The sequence below is a fragment of the Stigmatopora argus genome, chromosome 5 (genome assembly GCF_051989625.1).
Source record: "Stigmatopora argus isolate UIUO_Sarg chromosome 5, RoL_Sarg_1.0, whole genome shotgun sequence".
In the NCBI taxonomy this organism is placed as follows: domain Eukaryota; kingdom Metazoa; phylum Chordata; class Actinopteri; order Syngnathiformes; family Syngnathidae; genus Stigmatopora; species Stigmatopora argus.
Genome location: NC_135391.1, coordinates 19635046 through 19650837, shown reverse-complemented (window position 1 = coordinate 19650837; position 15792 = coordinate 19635046). Strand labels below are relative to the sequence as shown.

Here is a 15792-nt window from a genome sequence, read left to right as displayed (position 1 = left end):
AATGTCTCTATGTCTAGCTATTACTGTATTTCTATTTTGGTTTCATCTGACCACAAAACTTTCTCCCATCACTTCTCTGTATAATCCAAATGGTCGGCAGTCTGGTGGTAGAGTGGTTTGTGCCTCGGCCACTTAACTTCTCAGATGGAGAGTTCTCCCTGGGCTTGCGTGGGTTTTCACCAGGCACTCTGATTTCCCCACATACCCAGAGGTATGAGTGTGAATGTGAATGGTGCCTGGTGCCCAAAGTCAGCTGGGATAGGTTCCAGTATCCCTCACGACCCTTGTGAGGATAAGCGATACAAAAAGTGAATGAATGAATCCAAATGGTCAAACTTAAGATGGACCTTGTCATGTGCTGGTTTAAACAAGGGAACCTTTTGTGCCACGCATGATTAAACAATGGTGTCTTTGTGCATTACCATTAATCACCTTGGAAAAAGTGGTCCCAGCTCTTTTCAGGTCATTGACCAAGTCCTTGTTTAGTTCTGGGTTGATTCCGTACCTTTCTTAGGATCACTGAGACGCCACGAAGTACTATCTTGCATGGAGCAACACTTTGAGATTGACCATCATGTTTAGCTTCTTCCATTTTCTAATCATTGCTCCAACAGTGGAACTTTTTTGACCACGCTGCCAGGCAATTTCACTGTAGCCCTTTCCAGGTATACAATTTTGTCTCTGGTGTCATTGAACAGCTGTTTAGTGTTGGCCACATTACAAGTTTGAGTTCCCGATTATATGGGGTGGACCTCAAAAAGGTGCATCTGATTCAGGATAATACATGGAGTGGTGTATTTTTAAAGGTGGGCTAGCAGGTTTTTCAGGGTCAGAGTTATAGCTGACAGACAGGTGAACAAATACCTATTTGCAGCTGTATCACACAAATCATTAAAATAATCATACATTGTGATTTCTGGATTTTTCTTTTTAGATAATCTCTCACAGTGGACATTCACCTACAATAAAAATTTCAGACCCCTCCATGATTTGGTGGAAGAACTTGCAATATGGTGTTCAAATACTTATTGACCTGAGTGTATAGAGTGAGAGGGCTTTCCAGATAGATGTCCCCAAACAGAGAGAAATGGAGGGGCGCAGAGTACATAAAGAAAGCATGAATCTTAAATGTGTGCAGAATTATTTTAACATTTAGTTTTGCAAAGCATCACCACAATTATGATTTTTAGGTTTTGTTGATCCAGAATGACTTGTGGGTGTATTTTAGGGCTGGGTGCTGGACGGGCTACCTCAAACTCGCCTGCAGGCGCGAAATCTCCAACAGGGTGGGGTCATTCCCAAGCACGTGGGTAAGTTAAGTTCGACCATTTGGTTCAAAAGCGCAGTGGCAAATGACTCTCAATGTTAGTTTTGCTAGCGGCTGCTGAAAACGTTCTCCTGGAGAGACACCGCGGCGGGCTGACGGACCCCCTCACCGGAGGTACGCCACTCGCCGCTACATGCCGCGAGTTGCCCCACAAATTCCTCACCCGCTTTTCCGCCCTCAGACATCTACCATGAGATGTTTGCGCGGCCCGTCGACAATGCGGTGTGGCAGCGTGCAGAGAGGAGAACCAATTCATTGGATGGGGGTCTGAGTCTCAAGGTCCGCCTACAGCGCTACTGTTGCGAGGTCACTGGGATAAGCTCTGCCTACCGACACATCCTCAAAACAGTGGATGCTGATCAGCCCCCGCTCGATGTCTACCACCAAGGTCCTGTGTGTATGTGGATGCCCGTTTACTTGTGTGCTCAATTGTAATTTTGTGTCGTAGTGGTGGCGTTCTTGCGAACAAGGAGTTGTTCCAGAACTCCCAGAGTGCTCCTGTTAGGTCCACCAGGCTCGGGAAAGAGGCATCAAGCCAGGATGCTGGCCGAAAAATACAAAATGGTGGATGGTACATGCACACATTTAGATCATTTTCAGAGTCATTTTCAGTTTCCATCTGGAAACTTGGTGTGGCCCAGTGTTCTGCCCGGTCTGTTTTCTTTTGCCAAATATGAGTGTTGCAGTATCTGCACCATTACATGCACTAAAATGACACTGTCGGTATTGGGGAGTATAACGCACCGTATTGATGTACCGTATTTACTCGCATATTAGCCGCTTTTGTACGGCAAATAAATTATGACTGAATCGAGGGTACGGCTTACATGCGTATAAAAACACGACATGCCATGACACGATGACATCATGATGCAATGGCCCCGTGACGTCATGACGCAAGACAATGCGGCCGATACGGTCATTTATTTCAAAATAGGGAAAAGAAACAGATAAAATGCTAAACAAAATTTGTTAGATGTGCTCTGACTGGTCAGACGCGCATAGCCTTGATTTTTTAAAATCCATTTAATTTTTTTTTCATTTTTCGAATTGACAACTATTGGAGTTGTATGAACCATCGAAAGAATTGAGATATTTTGGCATTAGTAGCAATATGGCTGCCACAACATCTCAAACTTCTGGTAAGAAAATTGTAATTTCTGTAATTAGAAAGCATCAGGTTCTCATCATGATAGACTTATTTCTTTTTTCAAATTGAATAATTTGATATTTTGCATTTACAAAGACAGGCATATTAACTTCCTTATGATATTGACCCTAATAATATGCTTTTGATTCTTACAGTATCTCAGAAATACCACTTGTGATGATTTTTCTTCAGATTTTCCCTTCAAAGTAACATATTTTAGTACTCCCTATTAAAACCATGAATGTGGAGGTGAAAATTGGGAATCGGGGTGGCTTATACGGGGGAAATTGTAAAATTCAACGATTTTAAGGCAATTTTAAGGGTGCAGTTTATATGTGCGGGTGGCTTATATGCGAGAAAATACGGTACTTTTCGAAAAATCGTTTCCAACTGGGAGGAGTCCCTGGTCCCCAAGACAATGATACATGTCCAATCATGTAGCGTTCAATCATTCTTTTGCTGTGAATTGAAATGAGGTTATCGCTCGTAGACGTTTAATGCATTTTACGTTGGAGGGTGGAACCGAATGGCTTGTTCATTCATTGCCAACCCTTAAAAACTGGACATCTAGTGCTGTCAATGGCAGCCAATGAATTAAGAGCCGTTGCTTTTACATTATCTTTGAAAATGAGTTGAGAAATAAGCTAGTTATGACATGTCTTAACTGATTCGTTTATGACAGACAATGGTATTTTTGGGTTGTTTTATTACCGGACATGTTTCGGTGTGTTACTTCCACCTTAATTAGCGTGTCTCTGGTGTAATTGTGACGTACCTTAATCAGCTGAAGTTCCATGAGGGCATACTTACCTGTCAGAATTGACAGGCAAGTCACGCCCCTCACTGTTCGTTCATTAATTTTGTGTATTATGTCCTTTGGATGCACCAAGATTTGGCGGAGGCTTGTGTGTGTTTTGACAGGTTTGCTGATATTGTATTTCCACATTGTTCTTTGGATACGTACCGTAGAAAATAAATGGAAAGCAATATATGAAAACCTGTGCAAATCATTCAATAAATACTACATCGGAGAGATAGGAAGGAGTTTGATCACAAACAAAATAGAATACGAGAAGGAGTGCGAGAAGGAGACAGCAACAAGACAAACAAGAGAAATAAAAGAACAAGCACAACAGGAACACCATAAGTCAACCATCACCGACCACCGCAAAGGGAAAACCACATCATGGACTGGGAGAAGGCCATAGTCATCCCCTCCGAAGAAAACAAACATCAGCACTAGATCAGGGAGGCCATTGAGATCCGTAAGCGAAGGGACGAGGAAGCTGTCATGCCCTCTATGACCTTGAGCAGTATCCTGGAGGGGTGAACGAACAGCGGGAGGCATGACTTGCCTGTAAATTCTAGCAGGTATGTCACGCCCTCATGGAACATCAGCTGATTAAGGCACGTCACAATTACACCTGTGACACTCCGATGAAGGCGGAGATAAGATGCCGAAACATGTCAGGAAATAAAACAACCATAAAATCACTATTGTCTGTCATAAACAAATCAGTTATAAGATAGATAAGACAAAAATAACTTAGGACTTGGTTTTAATGTAATTCCACTGACTGATAGAAACGTAGCCCCGACCAATATGGCCTTCAGGCCATTTTGGTTGATTTACTTTTTGCGGACCACACAAAATGACAGTGCAGACTCGGTCTGGCCCCCGGGCTGCCCTTTTGAGACACCTTAATTTCCATTTTGCAACAAGTCAATTGCTGCGACTTTGCGAATGCGCTTTCTAAAAAGAGCCCAATGTGACTTTCCGTGGTTGGTTGGGACCGCTGATCAAATACTCACCTCAGTGTCCTAACTAGTATCAACTAACGCACTTGAAAAGTCTCACATGAAAATACAGTGTCTTTCGCGTAATTCATTCCCTGATCATTAATACTACCCCATACCGCTTATAAATTGTATAAGTATACCAATTTTGAAAATGAAATATGCAAATGTATGGTTCGACGGCAAGCCCTGATATCTGACTCTACCTGACTATAACTATTTTTATCTATATTAAACTATAACTGGCTTGTCGTCCTAACAAAAGGGCATGCTCAAAATTCGAATAGAGACGACCAAGATGCGCTGGGTTACTCCACAGAATATTTATTCCTAATATATAAATCCAATTCAGAGCTGCTCCCCTCCACAGCTCTGGGTCAAAAAGAACAATTCTAAAACAGGTGGCAGTTTTTATATGCTTGAATAGTCTGCGATGGTCCCAGGGGTCCACCCTCTCCTGTGATCCGTCGGTGTCGGTAACACTGTGCTCGCGCATGTGTGACATGCTAGAGTGTTTGATTTATTAACGATTGCATGTTGAGAATGTACAACGAGTTTTGATTGGATCTGTTTATTGGTGTTCGATTGTGATCCCTTGATCACATGGCAAGTGTGTGGCATGTTAAAGAATATCGGTATTCGATTATTGATGCCTTAGCAAATAGCTTGAGGCACGGGAGATTTTTAGTCATTACAGTAAAAGTTGGATTGAAGAAACAACAATGGATCACTGTTCTGATTATTTCTCCGTGTTTTAAGATTAAATGCAGGGTGTAACATTTTGGAGGCACCGCTGGGATTGCTGTTCAGATGTCCAGTGTCCATGCCAAGTTCATACAGGCGCAAGGACTTCAAAATTGCTGGCAAAATAGGTGAACCAGGCCAGAGGGACAAGCTGACATTCTCCAGCCTTGTTCATCAAATTGAAAATGGACTGAATAGGGGTTACCTAGATGTGGAAATTATTGATGCAGTTATCAGAGCTATCTCCCCCAGTTTGCAGCTACGTAATTACTTGGAAGAAAAACCTAACCTCACTCTTCCCACACTCAAACGCATCCTATGTGCTCATTTTCAGGAGAGGAGTGCTACCGACCTCTATGTGCAGTTAGCTTCAGAAGTGCAGCATATCAAAGAGACTCCTCAAAGTTTCTTAATGCGAGTCTTAGTTCTTAGGCAGTATGTACGGTTTGCATCTCGAGAAACAGAATCAGGACTCCAGTACGACCAAAGTTTAGTCCAGCGTATGTGCTTGCACATGATACTCACTGGTCTCCAGAGTGACAGTGTTAGAGTAGATATGCAGCCTCTCTTGCTGAACTGTAAGACTTCGGATGAGCTTTTACTAGAGCGGTTAAATGTAGCCTGTGCTAATGAAACGGAAAGGAGAAATAAAAAGTTTAATGCCCTACAGGCAGCGACACATGTTAGCAAGGTACAGTCAGAAGACCTACGACCTACCAATTGCCCAGGAGAAGAAAAACAAAAAGTGTCCCCTGAGGTACGAGCGGAGTTGACTAAACTTAAGGCAAGTGTTGCTTCTCTTAAAGATCTCAGTGCAGAGATAGCTCAGATTAAAGAGACACTACAGCAGTCTATGTTTCAGCCTTAGTCCTACCCCCACCCTCAGTTAGAAGACCATTTAGGGACCCCCAGCCACCTTCTGCTCAACAGAATTACTACACCCAGCCCCATTCACCCCACTGGAACACTAGCCGCCCTGCCTATGTCCTAAGGAGGTGTTTTGCCTGTCAGCAGGGAGGGCGAGATGTGAAGTGCACACACTGTTATCGGTGTGGGAGTGGAGAACATTTCCAAGCTGGATGTAAAATCCGAGGAGTCAGACCACTAAGAGAAGCCCCTTTTAAAAGGCTAGTGGTTGCCCCTGCGGGACGAGTGTCAACCATGAACGAGGAAATGTCCCCTTTGACTCTGCCTTCCTTACAGATGTGTTGTTCAGTGTCAGATGCAAATGAGACAGCTGCTGCGTCAATCAACTCCATACCAAGAGAAGAGACAATAGCAGAGCTAACTCAGGAACGGGAAGATGTGGTCCGTGTGCTTTGTGGCACATCCAGTCCACTGGCCATCGTCAATCCTCCCAGCATGCAACAGCAGCAGGTGGGAACTCAGCAACACCTGATGGTGGAACTTGCCGATTCAAAAACAAAGATCAGACGACTTAGAGAAGAGCTAGAAAAGAGCAATGAACAACTGCTGGACAACACAAGCAGGAAAACATTGAGGGAGAAATAAAGAGGCTCCAGCAGGAGAATTTGAAGCTGCTCGTAAATGTCCGTGCAGCCCGCGCCTATCGCAATGAACTGGAGGCGCTGAGAGAACGTGGAATCAAAGCTGACAAGCTGGAGAGTGAGGTGGCACGCTACAGGGAGCAAATGCACAAGATGGAGTTTTACAAGGCCAAAGTGGAGAAATGGAGACGGGGGATGGAGGAGGCGTACACAATTGCCACCGAGAGTGTACGGAAAGCTGCAGAATGAAGTAAAAAGCACTATGACACCAAAGTTAGGAGCTCCGTGCTACAACCAGGAAAGCGCATCCTGATAAAAAACCTGACACCAGAAGAAGGAAAAATTGACAATAGTATGGAGAGAAATAAACAGCAGTCAGATTCTCATCTTCAAGAGACAGACGAAGACAGTGGTAACGAAGATGACTTTCACTACGAGCCCCTCCAGATGCTAAATGAGAGAGATGCCCAAGGGATGGAGTCTGAGCACAGGCCACTGCCAGCGGATCAGAGATTTGAAGTGAAGGGCCCGGCTTTCGGACCAGTACAAGCAGAAGATGACTATCAGCTGGAGGACCTGCCTGGTGCGGGAACAAATCTGGCTGTTGAAGATCCTCGTGATGATCATTTATCAGAGACCTCTCCGCCAACCGCTGTGACTGAACCTGAGGCGTTGACTTACGAATGGCCAAGAAGGGAGAGACATCCACCACGACGCACGACCTACGATCAGCTTGGTGTCCCCTCCTGTTACAGTACGCAGTCACCACATCAGCTGCTACCTGCTTACCCTGCACCAGGAGTGGTCCCTTGGTTAGTACACCTGCAGCCATATTACATTCAACCACCCTTTATGTATGGACTCCAACAGGCTTGAGCCTACAAGGGTGACATGTATTATGCGGGCATGGACTGTGATTACAGTTTCCATCCAGTAAACGTGGACCATATGAGTTGTGGATTATATTTGAACTGTGGCCCTTGCCGTCTGGAGTTTTCATGAGTATCAGCTCACAGAAGAGGATGTGAAGTGACAAGTTCGCTAGACTGTTCAGAATAACAACCAACAAAGGGAGAGATATTTGGAATGTACTGATGTCGAGACGACATTTGTTTTTGTGGTGGCATGTTTGGTGTGACATGCTAGAATGTTTGATTTATTAACAATTGCATGTTGAGAATGTACAACGAGTTTGGATTGGATGTGTTTATCGGTGTTCGATTGTGATCCCTTGATCACATGGCAAGTGTGTGGCATGTTAAAGAATATCGGTATTCGATTATTGATGCCTTAGCAAATAGCTTGAGGCACGGGAGATTTTTAGTCATTACAGAAAAAGTTGGATGGAAGAAACAACAATGGATCAGTTTTCGGATTATTTCTCCCTGTGTTTTAAGATTAAATGCAGGGTGTAACACACGCGGTTGTTCCCGCATGCATCAAAGGAAACACTCTCCCCGCGCGTGTCACCAAAGAAGCAATGCAAAGCCCCGCTTCACTGCGATGATTTATGGGCTTAGCGGGGGTGCAGAGGGGTCAGTTTGGGGACACCCATGCTTCACTGTAATGAACAAAACACAAGATTAAAACGTCCCAGTCTTCAGTATGAATGCAAAAGATACAAAAAATCATTAATTTTCTGGACCGCTTATCTTCACAAGGGTTGCAGGGGGTGTTGGAGCCTATCCCAGCTGACTTCAGGCCGGAATCGCGGTACACCCTGAATCGGTAGCCACCCGATTGCAGGGCTCGAGGAGACAGACAACCATTCACAGTCATGCTCATACCTAGGGGCAACTTATCCAATTCGCCTACCATGCATGTTTTTGGAATATGGGAGGAAATCGGAGTATCCGGAGTAAACCCAAGCAGAAACTCAAGAATAAGTCCGTAACGAACGAGGGTTAAAGTTACACAAATCAGGAATTCACCGGAGTTGGAGCTGATCAGCAATGGTCTCGGAAAAAGATGTTCCCCCACGAAGGAGCTTTTGGTTGGATGGTCGCTCTCAAACTCTGCTGGTGACCACTACCCTGACCAGGATGTCGTTGGTGTCCGCTTGGAGGGCACCGTTTTCAGGTTTAGCTGGCGCCATGCTCCCGTTGGAACCGGTGACTGCTAACCCTCACGGGGCCTGGGCTGACTTCATTCCCCTTATCGTGCAGTAACCACGGTTCTGGCATTGTGGAGACAACGCTTCCTTTTAGCAAATGGAAGGCCAACGAGGTGTTGGGAAGTAGTCACTGGGAAAGCAACTCTACTGTGATATTTTCAAAATAAAATACCAGATATTGGGAGTGTATTTACATTTCAGGGGATGGTTTCACAAGGTTTCTCATCAAATATTGGGAGTGTATTTACATTTCAGGGGATGGTTTCATAAGGTTTCTCATCAAATATTGGGTGTATTTACATTTCAGGGGATGGTTTCATAAGGTTTCTCACCAAAGCTTTTCATAATCTGAATATATTTTATCTAAACACATCGTGAGTAGAGGTACCGCTGTACTTTTATTTCAAGGTGATTTTGTTTTGCACTTTTTCCCACTTATTATAAGAGCCGCAAAACAAAATTCAGTACAAAGACCTAGAGGTAACATAAGTCCACTTGAGGATATCACCTTTGTACTTGTGTCAGTGTGTTGCAGGAATCTTCTTCATTGGGCTCAAGCAGATCAGTCTCCTATTGGGGAAGAAGTCAGAACATACCTGCAGCACAGGCGGACAGGTGGGCAGACCTTGCTTAAGTTACGAGATATTTTGAAACATTCCCAGATTAACCCCTGTACATTTCAGGTCACTTCCTATTGATATGGGGGCATTCCCTATATGATATACAGAGCTGCCAAATACTATGAATCTCCCGTAGTTTGCGACACCAGTCTTTAACATGCTACTAAATATGCATTTTATATCAAAACTACGAGAAAGAAAAAAGTTAAGTAATGTGTTTTTTTTCAATGACTTCAAAATTGATGACATTCTTTGTTTGTTAAGTTCCAAGCAGCGTGGTTTTGAAAGTCCTCGAAGAGCGTCTGAACCGTGTAGACTGCAGCCAGCGAGGATGGATCCTTCACCACCTGCCATGCAACCTCCAACACACAGAGCATCTGGCGCACTCTCTCAACGCGCCCAACAGGTACCAATTGCGCAATGCAAACGACTAAAAATCTAAAAGCATCATCTTAACTTTTTCAGTGCCATTGACGATAACAGAAGTCCAATCATTTGGCGTCTAACCATCTGTCTGCTGTGAAATGAACTGAGTAGCTCACTAGTAGACGTGCAATTAATTTGAAGTGGGAGGGTGGCAGAGATTTAATCTCAATACATTGTCTTTGGTAAAAGCATCATCCTTAGCAACATGGCTGCCCTGAAGCCATGTTTTTTCATGCTTCTGTCATGAATTGGAATGAGTTTTAAATGGATTGGTCGTCTAGCGCCTTCAAAGGAACCCAATGCGTTTTCAAATTCAAAATTAGCACAAAATTACCCGAATTACCACGAAATCAAGTTATGAGTTGGAATTCCTCCAAAATCGACAAGTCACCCCAACCAAAGTGAAGATTTAGAAATTCTGCATTTGATGTGTTGTCATTTATTCATTTTAGGGTCACGGGGGATGCTGGAGCCAATCCCAACTGTCTCCGATTCAGGGTGTCCCCCACCTCTAGCCTGGAGACAGCTGGGATTGGCTCCAGCTCCCCCCGCGACCCTAATGAGGATAAGGAGATTATATATATATATATATATATATATATATATATATATTTATACACACACACACACATACAGTCGTACCTCTACTTACGAAATTAATTGGTTCCAGAACTTTTTTCGTAACTTGAAAATTTCATAATTAGTTGTGTAATCTATATGTAAATTCTCTCATTTGTTCCACGGTCGTCACACAACTACTAACTAAACCCTTTAAAATTGATCTGTGTCCCAATTTTGTATGAAAGATGTGAGGAAACACAAAAATGGGAGAAAATTATAAGGAAATGATGATTAAATAAATAAAGCAACTGACATCTATCTCTCTGTTGTATACTGTTCGTTCCTCTTGTTCCACTGCGTTTTAACAAGGATAGATTTTGTATGCTTTATTCGTTTTAAGACATTAATAAATCATTTTCTTATAATTATATCTCCATTTTGTATTTCCTCACATCTTTCATACAAAATTGGAACACTTTGACCAATTTTAAAGGGTTTAGTTGGTAGTTGTGTGAGGACCGTAAAACAAATTAGAGAGGTTACATATAAAGTACTGCTCTACTTACGAATTTTTCAAGTTACACAAAGAGTTCTGGAACCAATTAATTTTGTAATTAGAGGTACGACTGTATTTTGAATAAGTAGCACAACATGTAAGAACACCGTCAATGGCAGTCAATGACTTTGGGTTAAAGTATGTAGTTGTAATAGGTGCCTGACGCTTTTGTTGTTGCCTTTGTGCGCATCAGGGTTTTCTTCCTGGAGTTGCTTGATGAAGTCTGTTTTCAAAGAAGTACCAAAAAGCACTCTCCGACTAATACCAGGTCAGTTACAACACAACAAACTAATGTGAACCCAAAAAGAGTCATTCGATTGTTTGGCACACATATGTACAGACGCTCCCCTACTTACGAACATTCAACTTACGAACAACGGTACATACGAATGTCTGCAAATTGCGTTTAAGTCCAAAAATGTTCGCAAGTCCAATTTTGTATTTCGGGCCTTTTTCGGAGTAGTACTTCTTTCCGCCGCTAATACCGACGCCTGGCGCTGTGAGAGCTCAGCTCACCCAGCATCTACCTTCTTCTTCGTTGCAATGCGGAAGTGCGTGAATGTATCTCCAGTGTGCAAAGAACCTTTTTCATTTGTATCATTAAATATCTCATGCATCCAATATTGAATATGGTTGGTAAAAAGCTAAAGGCTTCTATTGAGGGAGTTGCAAGGAAGAGGCAAGCCATTTCATTTGAAACGAGTGGCAATAATAACGAAGCTTGATGCGCGTGAGAGTGGTGAGCGTTGCACATTCAGTACCATTTATAAACAGAAAGATCGAGCAGCAGGACCCAAATATTGAACGTTGCACAAAGTTTGCAAATCAATTGAATGATGCCATACAGTGCTACCGCATAATTTATGATGAAAAAAAGAAGAAAACTGTGCAATCGTCATTAGGTCGCTTCTTTTGGCCAGTTTCTAATACATAAATCTATCTCTCTCTCTACAGTACTGTACATATTCTCTCCATTTTATTAATTTTTTTTTTTCAGTACAAACCAATGCGTGTTACTTATACAAGCCTTAAACATACAAATGCACTTATATAAACCTTCAATATACTTATATCGGCCTTAAACATAAATTATAATACAAAATATAGCACAGAATCAACTTACAAACAAATTCAACTTATGAACAATCGCTCGGAACCAATTGCGTTCGTAAGTAGGGGAGCGTCTGTACAGTCATACCTTGAGATACGAGCTTAATGCGTTCCTGGACCAAGCTCGTATGTCAAATTACTCGTATCTCAAATCAATGTGGGGCAGAGAGGGGCAGAGAGGGGCAGAGAGGGGCAGAGAGGGGAAGAGAGGGGCAGAGAGGGGCAGAGCGGGGCAGAGAGGGGCAGAGAGGGGCAGAGAGGGGCAGAGAGGGGCAGAGAGGGGCAGAGAGGGGCAGAGAGGGGCAGAGAGGGGCAGAGAGAAAGAGAGGGGGAGAGAGAGACTTGACGGGTGAGCTCATAACATAAACTTTAAATTTAACTTAAATGAACTTAGATTCCTGTTACACTGTTAATCTTACGTTACAATAAATTTAAACCTTCTTATGCAATAACCAAGGCAAAGAGGTTAATGTATTCCACCGCGACTTTCGAAGCGAACGTCCTGCTTCTCCATACACATTGGCGAGCCAGCTGAGTCACGCATACACTACTCATGTTTTTCGATTATTTCGTGCTTAATATCAATTATCATCATACGTCTTTTCTTTGTACTACCCTTTATTGCACCAGCTTGCTTTGGACCCATTGTGTTTCCCTTAATTCTGCACTGACTAACACAAAAAAAACGAAAAAAATGCAATAGTACTGATAGAGATCTTTGCACGAGGGAGATGTGGCTCGTATCTCAAAATTTGTCTCGTACCTCAAGCTAAATATTGGCTCGGAATTTTACACGTGTATCCCAAATTCCTCGTATGTTGGGGCACTCGTATGTTAAGGTATTACTGTATGTGAATACACTGTATAAGAATCAACGAATGAAGAAAAACCATTCTCTGTCCAGTCATGTCTTGAGCTATGTCACTTTCTTTGCAGCGTTCATGGGCCCACCACATTTGACGAAAACATGCGCGCAGTGTCGTATGCCATTGAAGTGTACAGGACGCAGACTGCAGGACTGCAGGTACACACAAAAACTGTGTTGGATCCTAGTGTTGTACCGATACGATTTTTTACCTCCTATTTTGACAACGGGCCGTGTCTGATAGGCCGATACTGCAATGGAATTTTTTTTTGAAAAGGTATACCATTTCTTTCAATACTAATTTACTGTTTTGTCAGACACCGCATAGCTCACTGATGGTTCTAAATGTCTTATCAAATTATGAATTATGACTTATGAATTATGAATGAATTAATATTCTTCCGGTGGTACACTCCCGCTTCTACTACTGATAAATTATTATAGTGACATTTAAATGAAAATGAAGTCATAACCAGCTTAACCCAATTTTTAACAGATCATCTCATCAATGTCAAACTATCTGCTATTTCCTCTGACAATGTTGGCCCGAGTATATTATTTCTTACCTCATTGTCAATGGGAGACTGTACTAGATGTCCAATCCATTTTTAATGGAGTGTTTACAATATCATCTCCCCCGATGAGTCATCACCTTGTCATGGTGGTGGGGTTTAGGTGTCCCAATAGTATACTAAAACGATGTGTGGTATCTCTCGGTGACTTTTTTTTAAACAAATGTTTATAAAAATGTATAGTATTCCTTAGTTTCCCGACTCGGGTCGGGAGTACTGAGTCCTCACAAATGAAAATTTGGGTTTGCTTCGAGCTCGTTAATTTGCTCTAAAACCCGCGGGCCGGGTCGGGTCGGGCTCTATTTTATCGGGTCGGGTCAGGCTCTATTTTATCGGGCCGATCTTACCTCTACTCAGAACACCTCTTACGATTAACAACATTATTGAACGGCGTTTTCCCTCGCCTGGACGTGGATCACCGGGGCCCCACTCTGGCACCAGGCCCAGTCCCATTGCTCATCACCTGTGAGCGACGACAGTTGGGGCGGGACATGTGTATGTATACATATCCGTATGCGTGCGTGTGTGCATGCATATATGTATGTATGTATATATATATATATATATATATATATATATATATATATATATATATATATATATATATATATATATACATCACATACATACATTAGCATTTTGCTGGCTGGGACATGTCATTGCTTTCACATATATATATATATATATATATATATATATATATATATATATATATCAGTGGCGGGCCGTCAGGGCCTTCAAGGCCTTCTCTGCTGGCCTAAGAAATATCTGAATCATATTATATTTTGTCCACCAATACTTATTATTCCAAATGGTCTGTTAGCTTCCTTTCATTGCTTTTCCCCCTGGTTGCACTGCTTCCAGATGTGTGTTTTCATATTGAAGCATTTAACCAATCACATTTCAGCCATTATTTTTTGCCAGCTCAGATCTGCTTCAAAGCCTTCACAATCAGTTCTTGCGGGCTCTGCTGCATTAAACTAGACTGTTGCTTTTAACCAATCAGATTTCGAGTTGGCAACCCCACAATGATTTTTCATAGGCGTTAGCATTTTGCTGGCTGGGACATGTCATTGCTTTCACAAACTATGATTGGCTAGTAGGCGGGCCAAAGCAGTACCCAAGGCAGCCGAGATCGCAAACTCCACCCACAATGGCCGACAGAAGCAAAAACAAATGGATTCTGTTTGCTCACAAAGCTATTTTCCAGACGGACTTTTCCGGAAAAAAATGGACATCAATAAGAAAGGGCGGTCAACTCCGAAGCTAGCTAGCCTGTTACAGCCGGGAAAATGGTGTGTGCGGGACTTTCAGTGCGCTAACTTAGCTGCACCACCAAATAGAATATTGTTGTGTTGATTTAAAGCCATTTTCAAAACGGACTATGCCGGAAATATGACAGGACAGGCTCGACTTTCATCATTAGCTTCGATGGCGATAGGAAATAAGGAAGAAAGAAAGGAGGATGGATATTGTGTAAAAAGGATTTTTGGTGAGTAAAATATGGCTATATTCCTAAATAATATTTCAATTGTGGGCCAAGTTCTGATATCTGAAAAGCTCCAGTGTTTGTATTTAAGCTCCAGTGTTTGTATTTAATCACAAAATGCTGCTAGGAAGTGGATTTTACCCCAGTTTAATTTTTGGCGTTTCAACATTGACGTCCATCGCTGTCTTTTCCCGGGAAAAATAACCCCCTGGCCTGGTTGTAATGTCTCAAAAGCTCCAGTATTTGTATTCAATCAATAAATGATGCTAGGAAGTGGATTTTACCTAATTTTAGTGCATTTTTTGTCATTTCACATATGGACGTATCGACATTCATCGCTGTCTTTTTACCGGGGAAATGATACTCCGGGCCCGGTTCTGATGTCTAAAAAGCTCCAGTATTTGTATTTAATCAATAAATGCTGTTTTCGGCTGGATTTTACCCCATTTTCGGGCAATGTTTGCCCGTACGCCATTGACGTTCATCGCTGTCTTTTCCCGGGAAAATCACCCCCTGGCCTGGTTTTATTGTCTGAAAAGCTCCAGTATTTGTATTTAATCATGAAATGCTGCTAGGAAGTGGATTTTACCCCATTTTTGTGCATTAATTTATTGATTTTTTTTTATATGTCGCAGCTGTAGCTGCAGTAGAGGTTTTATAGTCATAAAATAGTTTTTGAGGGTTGGATTGATACGTTGAAGGCGCTACCAGAAAATGCACCGACCGCCACCGATATATATATATATATATATATATATATATATATATATATATATACACAGTGGTACCTCGACCTACGATCATCTCGTGGTACGACAAAAATTTTGATCGAATAATTCGCCCGAGATGCAACCAAGCCAGGTGGCCATGGCACTGTCTTTTTTGCATCTCTTTCGTGTTTAAAATATATCTACGAGCACTGGGCGGACTTTGCATTTCCCCATCCGTTTTTTT

The 15792-nt window shown here is 42.4% G+C and overlaps 1 protein-coding gene across 3 annotated transcripts in view; it reads left to right on the top strand.

The window, feature by feature from the left end:
- ak8 (adenylate kinase 8) overlaps positions 1 to 15792 on the top strand; it is a 36022-nt gene that overhangs the window by 17322 nt on the left and 2908 nt on the right. For all 3 annotated transcript variants that reach the window (XM_077600536.1, XM_077600535.1, XM_077600537.1), the window contains 8 exons: positions 1229 to 1310; positions 1370 to 1441; positions 1509 to 1715; positions 1776 to 1898; positions 9165 to 9254; positions 9524 to 9665; positions 10996 to 11070; positions 12849 to 12936. In XM_077600536.1, the coding sequence (XP_077456662.1) occupies positions 1229 to 1310; positions 1370 to 1441; positions 1509 to 1715; positions 1776 to 1898; positions 9165 to 9254; positions 9524 to 9665; positions 10996 to 11070; positions 12849 to 12936 (879 nt within the window). The remainder of the gene's footprint in view (positions 1 to 1228; positions 1311 to 1369; positions 1442 to 1508; positions 1716 to 1775; positions 1899 to 9164; positions 9255 to 9523; positions 9666 to 10995; positions 11071 to 12848; positions 12937 to 15792) is intronic.